The 13340-nt window shown below is 38.7% G+C and overlaps 1 protein-coding gene across 1 annotated transcript in view; it reads right to left on the bottom strand.

The window, feature by feature from the left end:
* The window catches only part of LOC107669512 (ras GTPase-activating protein 1-like), a 36990-nt gene extending 23656 nt beyond the window's left edge, over positions 1–13334 (bottom strand). The window contains exon 1 of the mRNA XM_016461781.1: positions 12821–13334. Coding sequence (XP_016317267.1) covers positions 12821–13194 — 374 coding nt within the window. The 5' untranslated portion in view covers positions 13195–13334. The remainder of the gene's footprint in view (positions 1–12820) is intronic.
* Between the last annotated feature and the right edge of the window lie 6 nt (positions 13335–13340).

Below are 13340 nucleotides of genomic sequence, written 5' to 3'. Positions count from 1 at the left end.
ACTCTGTTTATACTATGGAGCAGCAGTACTTACCACACCCGATAGACGATTCCATCGGCCATCGCCGATGGCTGATAGACATCACGATGTTGAGCCGGCATCGTGATCACCCCCCCCATACCCCTCGCAATCTGCCGCATCCCAATACAGTGTTTGGAAAGAAAATTATGTGTAGATGGAACCCCTAAAGGGAATAAATACGAGATGGGAGGAAAATATATATTTCAATATTTTCCCTCGCAGTATATCATTGGGTAATTATATTACATATATTTCGGGCATCAGGGAGACGCTATTATACCTAGCATTGAAACTGCTTTTGAATGCACAATCGCTTTTTAGTTTCACTTTCACTTTCGAGATTCGCGATAGCACATACTCTGTTTATACTATGGAGCAGCAGTACTTACCACACATTTTACAAGCTTAGATGTTTGTCAGTGGTGCTCAGGATCTGCAAATCATTCGCCATCATCCTCAGTCATCTCTCCTTACTATGTTTATTTGGTAAGTGAAATTTTATGTAGCCTACTGTAATGTAACAGCCAACCGTTACACCATGTCTACACCGGACGCGACAGTTGTCGTGTCGCACCACGCCGCATCAGCCAAAGTCTGTCTACACTGGACTAAGCGACTGTTGAAATTCATTTGAAATTTGTGTCAGCTCGTCATAAATAGAACGCGGCAGCAGTTTACTTTCTGGGATTTGTCGTGTCCTGTCGCGCCGCACCGCATCCAGTGAAGACAGCATCACTGATTATAATAAGTTCTATACACTGATCTATATATAATGAATCTCTATTATAGATCAGTGGTTCTATAGTATTTTGTCGTACCGCGCCGCGCCGCTCGCGTCCGGTGTACACTAGTCAACATTTGAAGTGGATCAAAACCTTTTATCAAAGTTGTCCTAAAACTAAAACCAAAATGCATTCTTGTCTTAGGACAACTTTGATTAACTTTTTTGATCCACTTCAAATGTTGACTACTGTAGACACAGTGTTAGGAATCGTTATTTGTTTTCCGTGCCTTATAAGGATTCACCCCCCCGCCGATGTCATCGTCCATTGCGATGTTTCACTGTAGACATCGTCCGATGCCAATGTTGTAGACATTGCCCAACCCTGTCTGAAATGCTGGGGAGGAATTAATGTCATCCCCCACCACCACAGAGAATCACATCAGACTCATTATTCTTCGCGATTTCATCATTCTTCCTTCATAACACTGGAGTTCAGCTCCTGAGCTGACAACATGGCCTATGGGTAAATAACAGATCCCTCTGCACATCCAGACGGGATAAAAACAAGCTCATCCTCCTGGAATGTCTGATCGTGTCAGTGCTTGATCTCTAGCTGGTGCCTTCAATGAATAGAAACCATGAAGTCAAAATAGCAAATTACATCATAGTCTCTTTTCCTTTCGGGAAATTGATACTTGCATTAAATTAGCTGACGTGTGTACTGTGCCAACCGTCCAGTGGCTTGTGTAGTGTACTTGACAAGGTGCAGGTGAAAGTCTCATATCCGCTTATGTGAATACTAGACTACGTAATGGTCTACATTGATGAATCACTCAATACAAAGACTGACAGCCCTTTTGGTTTGGCTCTTGGATTTCTGCGAAGGAAAAAAAGTGTGATTTAAAGATGAAAGTTTGAATATTAAAACAAATTTTTGCTGAGCTAGATTGAGAGTTCAAATTGAGACTTCAAGAAATTATACAAAACACAAAAGTACTACTAAAAGAAGGAAATTTAAATATGATTTACTGTATTTACGTTTTACAGTATCTTAGAGCAAATTTGTCCCTAAAGAAAGGCTATATTGAAAACACATACAGAAACAGGCACAAAATACACAAACTGGGGTCTGCGGACCCCTAAAGGTTCTGCAAAATTAAGAAATAATTTAGAGAAATGTATTTTAGAACCGTCAAATTTGTAAATGTGTAGGGCTGTATGAAGTCAGTTTTTTCCTACTTTTTTGTTAAATTAAATTTTTGTAATAAAAAGCATTTCTAATTACCTCAAATCATAAAACAATTTAACAGCAATTTACAATTTAACAACAGTTCATTCAGAGTTTATTAAAAAAAAAATTTTTAGAGCCCTATGAAACCAGTTTTATTTTTTTTCACATATTCTGTTTTCCATTTTAATTTTTCATTTCAACGGGTTAATAAAATTGTAATAATCAAAAAACCATGTCCAATCAATTGAATTCCTAAAACGTACAATTTAATAGTATAGCATTAAAAAATACAATAATAGGGACCGTATAATATATACAATAATATATTAAATGAGGTTTTTTTTTTTTTGGTCTGTTTTAATTTTTCTGGATTTTATTCAATACACATTTATCATCAAAACATGCAGCATATGCGGATTTCATATTTAAATAGCAGTCTTTTTGCATTTTAATATTCATAGATGCTTATCGATCCATATCGTGATTTCAAAAAATTCAATTTTTATGACTGAATTCCCCAATTTCATCCATATTTTCTGCACCCCGGAAGTCATAGGGCCCTAAATGTGTGTACTTAAGATATGAAATATTCAATAAAATTAATAATACATTTACATTAACCAAATTCCATAATATTACTGTTTGAGTTTGCTTTTTAAATATTGGCCAGAAATCATTAATGTGATTATTTTATTCTACCTATTCCACTAGTTTTTAACAGTAAAAAAAAGAAAAACAAAATAAAGAAAAGAAAACAAATCTGCATGTTCTTTTATGAGACAAAAGCAGTTTCTCAGATACCATCGGCTCAACTACTGAATTAGATGACAACTAATCCATCACAGCTAAAAAATGTCAGCTTGCATTTGAATATCAACATCAGATCTGCAGAATAAATATGTCTAACATCATTAGATACTGTTTGCAAACTAAAACACAATGTAATTTAGGATAGGTTCACTTCTCAATATAAAACTAACCAAGAGCAGGAATCAACTGATGCTTCACCTTTAACATCTCAATAATGGTTAGGCTACACTCTAGTGCAATAATCTGCATATTTTTCAGTACAGGCGAAAAGCCAAGTGTCCTCAAATTGAGCATCTTCAACACACACTTTGATCTCGAGAGATCTGCACCTACACATTTGCATTTGAGATGACTGAACCTAACAGATATTCTAGCATAACTGCAAAAGGCTGTTGCCTCAAACCCAATTCATGCAAAAGCAGAGGAACAGGAAGTATGCTGAGGAGGACAGGTGACACTTTTTCAATAACACTCAAACCACTTAACATGCCTTGACACTCATTGCCCTTGTTGTGCCTCACTGTAATGGAAATCAGCTGATATATGCAGCACAGCGGACAAAAATAAATTATTACAACCACAGACAGCAGCACGTCATCAGCAACTTTATTCACAGCCTTGACAGAAGGGAGCTCTGAACCATAAATAGGAGTGAGAACTAGCCTATGCACTAATTAACAATGTGCTCGTTAGCCCACAAACCGGACATTATAATGACACTTTACAAGAAAAGTGGTACACCACACATGAAGTGAAAAAGCTAATTTGACTGCAAAATTAACCCAATAGTGTAGTGAACGTTTTAGCACTCAGCATGAACCTCAGCATGAAGCACAAATCTCTCGGCACTTGATTATATTATGATTTCCAGACAATGGCTGTATTTTTAGATCCATACTAGCCAAAAAATGCCATGAAAGGATCCTGACAAGATACCAGAGAAACAGGACAATATTCTTCTTGGACGTTTCATCTTCATTGCTGGCTCACTAAAACAGGACATGACCTTTTTGTGGTTAGTCATCAGCCATCAGCGAAGGAGTTGGACCTCTCAATTTACAACAGTTCATCCTGGAGGAAGTGAGGGTAGAGCGGGCCTGTTGAGACTTGATTGAAGGGTCGTATTCGCTCTCTAACGCTCTCTTAAGTACTTTCAACTCATCCGTCTCTCTTGATGGGTCTAGACTACATCAAAAACACCTCTAAAGATGTCACGTCACCGCTCATCAGCATGACAGAGTAATAAAACTGCATAGCCTTACACAAAGATGAAACCAAAAGACCTGATGATCTCTACCTGAACCCCAGAAAAACAGCATCACTGTTGTGAAAACTCCCTGACAGTTTGAAACTGATGAATAGGCCTAATCAACTTTGCCCTCAAACGGTTTGAAACATTCATAAAGAAGAAAACGCATCGCTAATTCAACAACTCTTAGTACACGCACTATGTAATCACGCACAACAACAAATTCAGGCTTTTAACATCTGCCCACCTGAGACAATCACTTTTAATTTGAAATAAAAGACACTGTATTAGTATTTAGTGACTAAACACATTTATATTTATACTACAAGTCAAATTATAACAAATATAAAAAATACAAAAATGAAAGGGTTACGCCACCCCAAAATAAAAATTTTGTCATTAATCACTTACCCCCATGTCGTTCCAAACCCGTAAAAGCTTCATTCGTCTTCGGAACACAATTTAAGATATTTTGGATGAAAACCGGGAGGCTTGTGACTGTCCCATTGACTGCCAAGTAAATTACACTGTCAAGGCCCAGAAAAGTATGAAAGACATCGTCAAAATAGTCCATCTGCCATCAGTGGTTCAATCTGAATTTTATGAAGCGACGAGAATACTTTTTGTACGCAAAGAAAATAAAAATAATGCCTTTATTCAACAATTTGTCTACTCCGCGTCACCGTAGCGCCATTTTGGAGAGTATCCACTGAACGTAAACAGCGTATACCGTTCTAGTTGTCTGTGTCAACCGCACCACACAGATACGTTTTCTGCGATATATATATATATATATATACATAAAAGAAATGCATATCATATAAATGAAAAATGCCATTCTTCCATTACATTTTGAGTGATGAAGATGAAGTGTTTCATCTTGAGTCAAAGTGTTTCATTGATTCAGTGAAATAGACAGCTTTACGTGATTCACAAAAAATAATTGAAAGTACCAACTCGATGCTGCTTATTTTAAATCAGAGATTATATTAAAATATCTATCTTAATGCAAATTCACTGTGAATATATCATGAATGTGCAATAAATCAGCCAGCTCTGAGGAGAACTGTGCTTATCAATTTTAATAAAAGCATATAAGTGTTTTCCTTATTATTATTATTATTATTATTATTAATAAGTGAACGTAACAGACTAGACAGAGAGGGCAAAATCGAAAATAAGGAAGTTCTTCAATCCATATTCTGCCAAAGTCTGAGCTCCGAACGGCAGTGCTCGTGTCCCACTTACGCTGAATTCATCCTTTGCTGTATCCTGGGCTGTCCGGCTCGCTCTCACTCATTCACAAAGTAATCCCGCTCAGCTGCCGAGTCGTTGGGGTCTGTCTCCTCTGTCTCACCAGACAAACCTCCCAGTTGGTCGTCGCCATGTCCCAGAGAACCTGCAGTTTGAATGCACTCACCACTCAAATCTATAAGTCACTGAGCAGAAACTCAAGTGGTGGGGTTCCACCTCACATACGGTCGGCACAGTCTTTAGCTGATGTCCAAAAGTTAAATAATCCACACTGGTTATCACTCCTTTGAGGGCACAATTTAACTTAGAGATGCTGGAGAATGAAGATTTGCCTTGTCTGTCTTTGATGTCCTTCCTCTGTGAAGGCAGTCCCTCAAATAATGCTAAGTATGAAACAGATCAGCAAAAGAGAGCAGGCAGGACGGGAAAGGAGTGGACAAATAGAATACAAAACGCTAAAAGCAGTGGGAGGACACAACTTGACCACCCTCATGTAGTTCATTGTGTCTGTAAATAATGGTAGAGTATTCAATTTTGGGTAAACAATTTAGATAAGCAGCAGTTATGGATCTCACACCCTTCAAATTCAAATTTGTGCTTTCCTTTCCTGCCAACATAAAAACGTCACAGTCTGTAAATGAGCAAACTCAGCAGGTCAGAACATCAGTAACCCGCTGGTTTGCTCAACAGCCAAACATTATACAAAGTGCCCAGATTAGCGATGTAATTTTTTAGAAGTTTCCACACCGGAAAAAAGGTGGAGATGAACGGGGTCTGGGAGCAGCTGCCAAACAGCTTTGTTTTTCTTCACACATGATGGAGTGTCACAGCTTGTTAGAGTCAGCACACGGGGACTGTCCTCCGCCACACAGATGGATGACTAAAAAGCCCATCTTCAGTGAGCAGTTACTGTGTGACAGGAGCCGAAACGGGGTCACGCGAAGGAAGGATTATACATCCTCAAAGTGCTGTATTCTGATCCACGAATATGCTGTTAGCTGCGTCAAAGTCACTGCTGTGTGAAAGTAAAAAGTTATTTTTGTGTTTTGAAACTTGAGATTGTTCCTAAAGTTATTTAATTTGGGTATCTGCAAACTCATATCATCAACTTTTTCATGTTAGTGACTAAATTTCAATCAGAAAACTGTACGTTGTGATTTTACATCTTATTGAAAGTAAATTAAGTCTTATTTTAAACAACAGCTCTGCTCCAAAACCTAATAAGATGAAGAAAACTGGTTCAAGCTTAATAAAGTTGGTCTAAAAGTTAAGTAACATAACGTCACAAATATCCTTTCCAGAGATGACAATCACAGACTGTACTGAGACAAGCTCAGTGAAAAATTCAATCCAAGACAGTGGATCATGTGGGAGAATTGTTGGTTATAAATACTTATAATTAATAGTATTTTTTTAGGGCTGGTAAGCGATTAAAATTTGTAATCTAATTAATTACATGATGTGGTGATTCATTAATCTAATTAATCGCAAATTAATCACACATCAAATTTGGCTGATAAATTACTCCCAAAAGATCATTTAAAGTCATTGTTGTGTAAAGCATCAAACTGACATTACAAAAAGTAGCTTCAGCATGAAATATTTTGTTTGATCAAATTTATTACATATACTCTTTTGGACCGTGAGGGTAAGCAAATGATGACAAAATTGTAACTTTTGGGTGGGTGAACTATAAGTTTAATAATTAGTCATTGTTGTGTAAAGCATCAAATAGACATTACAAAAAGTAGCTTCAGCATGAAATATTTTGTTTGATAAAATTTATTACATATACTCTTTTGGACCGTGAGGGTAAGCAAATGATGACAAAATTGTAACTTTTGGGTAGGTGAACTATAAGTTTAATAATTTATTTGATTAATTGTATTATTATTACTATGGAAATATGAAATTATTTCTTTAATGAAATGATACTCTAAATAATAAACTAAAACCGGTAGGTGGTGGTAAATGTCTCAATGATTAAGTCATCGAGTCATTTATTCATTCATGTGATTCGTTCAAATGGCTGATTCATTCAGGAGTGAAGTAAATGGTTCTTTATGAATGGTCCATTGAATCATTAGGCTTGTTCGACTTGAAGCGGATCATCATCATCAGACCGATCGGTGTGTGACATCAAAGTACCGCAAGAGCTATAGAGAGCAGGTGGCTCCTTATGCTTTTGAATCGCTCGCGGTCCTTTGATGTCATACACCGATCGGTCTGATGATGATCCGCTTCAAATCCAACGTGCCTATGGCCAATGGTTCCCCCTGGAATGCGAATTTTAGCAGGGGAACCCCACCAAAAAATTTTTATTTCCCCCCAGGAACGTGATTTTTAACTGGGGACCCCCTCGAAACGCGACTGGGCTAGTTTTGGGCTAATTATGAGTAGCGATTGGGCGGGTTTTCTTGTGAAAACCTGGCAACCCTGATGTACTTGCAACATCGGATTTTATGACGCAAGATTAATGTAAACACAGCCCACTGTGAACATCCTTGTAATTCGCTTCAACCTTTTCGAACTTTATGAATGATTATTTTAGGTTCAAGTAGTGCGTCTGTAAGGAACTGGAAGCAAGCAGAATACGGCTATTTCTAAAGCACGCAGTGCCATCTGCTGTTAAAAACTAAGCTCAGAATCGATTCAAGAGAGAATCGCGATGCCTTCGGAAAATCTCTGAATCGATGCAGAATCATTTCTCGATTCGCGATGCATCGATTTATTATCCCAGCCCTTAGCCTCTGTGTGACAGCACAGCGACCAGCAGTTTCTGCAGTTCCGCTGTGCCACTTGGCATTCCAAAGTCCATGTATTTTTCAAAAAAGGCAATTAAAAGGCACAATATGTACGTTTTTGCCACTGGAGGTCACATTTTCAAAACAATAACAAAGGTGGAGCTTGATGACGGTATGAAGGAGAGTGGAATAATGGGAGATGTCGTTTTCACCATCCAGGGATGTATGGAATTCACAAATCATGTTCATGGATGTAATGAATAATTTTTTTTTTTTATAACCTGTACCAGTTCCAAAGTTATTCAAACAGCTAATAAATTATACAGAGAAAGCGGGCAAAGAACATTCAAGGAACAGTATGGCTGACTTAAGTTTAGCGAGAGTTTAAGCACTCTCAAAAAACTCCCCTTATAATCAGTAAAGCTGTCTATCTATACACTGTTTGATGAATGAATCTCTTACATCATACGTACATCTGCACTTTGTTGTTTATGATGAGAGAATTTGCGAGAGAGCAGATTGGCCATTGCGTTCATAAGCTCAACAGACTCATGTGTGATTGAACAACACTGCAAAAACATGTAAAAAAGAATCATGGTGCAACACTGAGCAGATCTAAATTTAATGCTGCAGTTAACACTTTTCATTTCATTTTCATTTTATTTGCGACAGCCGTAATGGATTTAGTTTAACTGTACAGCAGCATTTTTGTCCACGTGTGTTGCCATAGTTTCTACAAGCAGGAACCGATAGCGCGGATATTATTTAAAACTGGAATTTCTCTGGATTTAAATCATTGGGAACTTTTGGGATAATGTAAGTACACAACTGCATGAAATATATCACACTATATATCACACTGTGCAAGTGGTATTTTGGATATTTTATTACGAGCGGATATTTTATTGTGCCTTTAACCAGCGTGGGTGCTCAAATAGCCCTTGACTGCACTCTCAAAAAAAAAAAAAAAGGTACTCTGTCACTAGCTGTCACTTATATGTATCTTTAAGGTACCAATATGGACTCTTTAGGTTCAAAGGTGTGCCTTTTGAAAAGGTACCGCCCCAGTGATAGCTTTTGTACTAGGGTTGTGCGATGTCTACCAAATTGGCATCGGGCGATGTCTACAGTGAAACATCGTGATGGACGATGACATCGGGGGGCGTGGCGCGGGGGTGTGTGTGCCCGAAACGTGAAACAAAACGCGTTCTACGGAGCCACTAAAAGGTTAGCCGCTTGCTAGCAGTAGCCTGTTGCATTACAGTACATGAAAGTTCACTTACCACATACACAGAGTAAGGAGAAATGTCTGATAGGACGATGGCGAATGATTTGCAGATCCTGAGCACCAATGAAAAATATCTAATCTTGTCAAATGTGTGGTAAGTACTGCCGCTCCATAGTGTAAAATTTACGCGTTATATGGAGCCACTAAAAGGTAAGCCGCTTGCAAGTGGTAGCCTGTTGCATTACAGTACATGAAAGTTCTCTTACCACATACACAGAGTAAGGAGAAATGTCTGATAGGACGATGGCGAATGATTTGCAGATCCTGAGCACCAATGACAAACATCTAATCTTGTCAAATGTGTGGTAAGTACTGTCGCTTCATAGTATAGAGTCCTTGTGATCGCGAATCTCAAAAGTGAAAGTGAAAGTAAAATGAGAGCGCGCAATCAAAAGCGTTTTCAATAGCGGCTCCCTGATGTCCGCAATTTATATACAGGCGCCTATACATACCCAACGATATAATTGCGAGAAAAAGTATTGAAATATTTTTTTTATCCTCCCATCTCGTAGGCTATTTATTCCCTTTAGGGTTTCCGTAGTACACTTCATTTCCTTTCCGAACACGGAACTGGGATGCGGCGGATTGCGGGAGAGGGGGTGGTTGGGGTTGGGGGGAGGAATCACAATATCAGCTTAACATAGTGATGTCTGTCAGCCATCGGCGATGGACAATGGCATCGTCTATCGGCCCAACCCTATTTTGTACCTTTTTTTCTGAGAGTGAGTTGACTGCTGATCTAGCAGACACAATATGCACTGCTGTTGATCTCCAAATCAAACGCTCTCTTTTTCTCTTTCCAGCTCTTGAGGGAAACCGAGGAAAATCCTTTCTAATCTTCGTGGAAACAAAAATCAACTTGCTTTTTCCCCACAGTGCCGTTTGTTTGCGTTCAAGGCCCGGTGCTACAGAGAAGACCTGTCCCACTCTTCATCTGTAAACAAAAATCAACTTGCTTTTTCCCCACAGTGCCGTTTGTTTGCATTCAAGGCCCGGTGCTACAGAGAAGACCTGTCCCACTCTTCATCTGTGAAATATTTATTCTGCTGCTGGCATCATTGTTTATGAATGAAGTGCACAGCAGAGAGGCGTGAATGATCGTGGCTGTCTTCTGTGCGCAACTAAAGCACAAAATTTAGTCACACATTCTGACACACAGCACCGCATCCAACCCAGAGAACGTGCACCACACTGTGCAGCCATTCAACCTACTACTGTAAGAAAACATTGAAACAACTACCTCAGTTTAAAAGAAAATTGAAAGTCGATCTGGAAATGATAAAATCTAGAGAATATGTAGCTATACACGTTATACAAGTCATGCCCTGCCTTCACAAGAAGTAGGGTCCATTTTGGTGTCAGAATATATATCAAAAATAAAACAAGCCCGCAAGTTGTTAATGTCGCCTATATCTCATGGGACAGCCGCGTACTTCCTCTTCTCTGCAAAGGTGTTGCACATTTTAGATTTTAGACATGCCCTGCGCCATAAGCCAACACAGGCTTCTATTATGTCACAGCCTAAGCCATTTTGAGCAGATGAGGGCTGAAATGTGAATAATACCTCATCGTGGTACAAATTCAGCAATCGCTGAGTGCATGTGGTAATATAAGCTTATGGAGCACCTCTGGTTCAGTGTCGGTGCATCAGAAAACAACACTGCCCAGCCTTATAGGCAGTCGAGTCTGTCAGAGTCAATCATCTGGAAGCTGTGTGGAAACTTTCATCGTAAATGGGCCACCAGTCTACGGCAATAGTGTATCTCAAGAGCGAACAACTGTATGCAGCAGAGCGGCAATGCACGAATCACAAATCAAATTTATAAAATCACTAGTCTGTAGCATCTCTTCTGTGAATTTTGTCATATACTTATTTGCACTATGCAGCACTAAAAATAAATAAATAAATAAATTAATTAATTAATTCTGAAAAGACCATCTATGATACTTTAAGCCAAAATAAATCACCCCCACATTTTCTGTGACAACTTTCAGCACTTTCAAAGAAACCACTGACAACCAACAGGAAATTATATCTGAACTATGTAGCGAATCAGCTCATGGGGAAATATGAATAATTAATCATAAACTGTGACGATTTGTTAATCTAATGAATAACTGATTTGTTAAATCAAATGAAAAATTGTGTGTTTGATTGGTCCAGACGCTACAACTATCATTGCGAAACCACTTGATTCACAATTTTTTGCTTTAAAAATGGAATAAGAGCTGCTGTCAAATTATAGGCATGTCTCTTATTAAAATCATTATGCTTTGGTTTGATCAATAAAATAAGCAATGTATATTTTTTAAAAAGGTATTTTAAAATATTGAACACTGACAACAGTGTTTGTATTTTTTAAAAACTTGCTGAAACAACACTTAGTTTAAGGATGAGCTGAAACAACTGTGCACGATATAAAACTCCAGGCCTGGTTATCAACCTGCTCTTGAGCAACCAAAGATATGAGAGAGCCACAATAAATTACACACTCTCATTTAGCTTATCGTGATACAAACTGTCACCACCCTGACATTCTTCATTAGAATCAGCCACTGATCTTGTCACCAATATGATAATGGATGACACAGAAAGCAATCACAATCATTTATCAGCAACTGCGGTTTCACAACGTGTGCAGAAGGAAGGTCTAGATGCACCAAAGACATTCAAAACACCATATTATTGCAATGCATAGGTGAAAACTACACTCTACAACTAAAAAAATGATGCAGTGGCAGAACACAGAAAACTTGACATGAGACTATATATATATCTCATGAGGAAAAGTGGTAAAGTTATATGGCTAACCCATAACTAAATAGCACAGCTTCAGAATACATAACCGCACATTCTGCAATATGGGGAAGTAAAATATATCATATGAAAGTCACAACAGTGACTTGATAAGAGTGTCTGTTAAATGTAAAGAATATGCATACGAACAAATACATGTGCTAGTTATCATGAATGCTTGTCAATGGTCTGTCTCAAAATCTAGTAAGCTGTCCACCTTCACTGTCCAAAATGTAAAGGAAAACTAAAAATGCTACAGTAAAAACCTAATACCTGGTTAAATGCTAGTTAATTTATAACATACAGTAAAAAATTGGTAACAGTAAAATATATTTTAAAAATTGATATTTTATGTTGTTGTTTTTTGTAAAAATAAATTACAAAACCATTGAAATATGAATTATTAAAAAGATTGTTACACAGACACAATATATTTAACAAGAAATAGTTATATATATATATTAATTATGGGTATAATGTATGAATTTCTTATTTTGTTATCAGTTATGTACACTGGATAGCTGTAAGTTAAACTAAAAGTATGTAAAAGACTGCATTTTTGGGAATCAGCCCTATAGAGGTAGATAGCTAACTACTTTTTGAGAGAGAGCCATTAAGATGATCACAACAGAGCTGCAACCATCCCATGTTAGAAGTGCTTTCCCATCATGAATGATACATGTGTACGAGATGAATCCTTACTGGTTGGTGGGCGGCGCTGAGAGGGGGAAAACAACCTCCTCTTCCTCATATTCTGGCCCATCCTGTTGATCACTTTCATCCACACTGCCTTGCGCCCCGATTCCAGACGGCGGAGGGGGCGGCGGTAAAGGTGGGAAGACCGTGGGCCCGTCGGTGGGCGACATCTGGCTGCTGCCCGGCCCATCCGAGGAGGGGGACTCGCAACCGGCAGCGGCAGCAGTTCTCCCCGTGAGATCCTCTCCTCCAGCGCTCGGGTAGATCATCATGTCAGGATCCGTCACCCGTGCTCGCTCGGGTTTGCTGTAAAGAGGAAAGTGAGTCGAGTCGGGGCCTCTGCTGCCATCCGATCCCCTGTCCTCGCCCCTCACCTCCATGCAGAAATCAAGAAGACAGCCTGAGCGTCTTCTCCAAGTCTGTTAAAGCTTCTTCTGCTTCCAGTCTTTTAAAGCGACTGGAGAAAGTTTCCTGGAGAAGAGCACACTCTCACTCACTCACTCACTCACTCACTCACACACACACA

The sequence above is a fragment of the Sinocyclocheilus anshuiensis genome, unplaced genomic scaffold, assembly GCF_001515605.1.
Source record: "Sinocyclocheilus anshuiensis isolate Anshui unplaced genomic scaffold, SAMN03320099.WGS_v1.1 scaffold356, whole genome shotgun sequence".
Taxonomy (NCBI): Eukaryota; Metazoa; Chordata; class Actinopteri; order Cypriniformes; family Cyprinidae; genus Sinocyclocheilus; species Sinocyclocheilus anshuiensis.
This window is presented reverse-complemented; position numbering and strand designations above follow the sequence as displayed.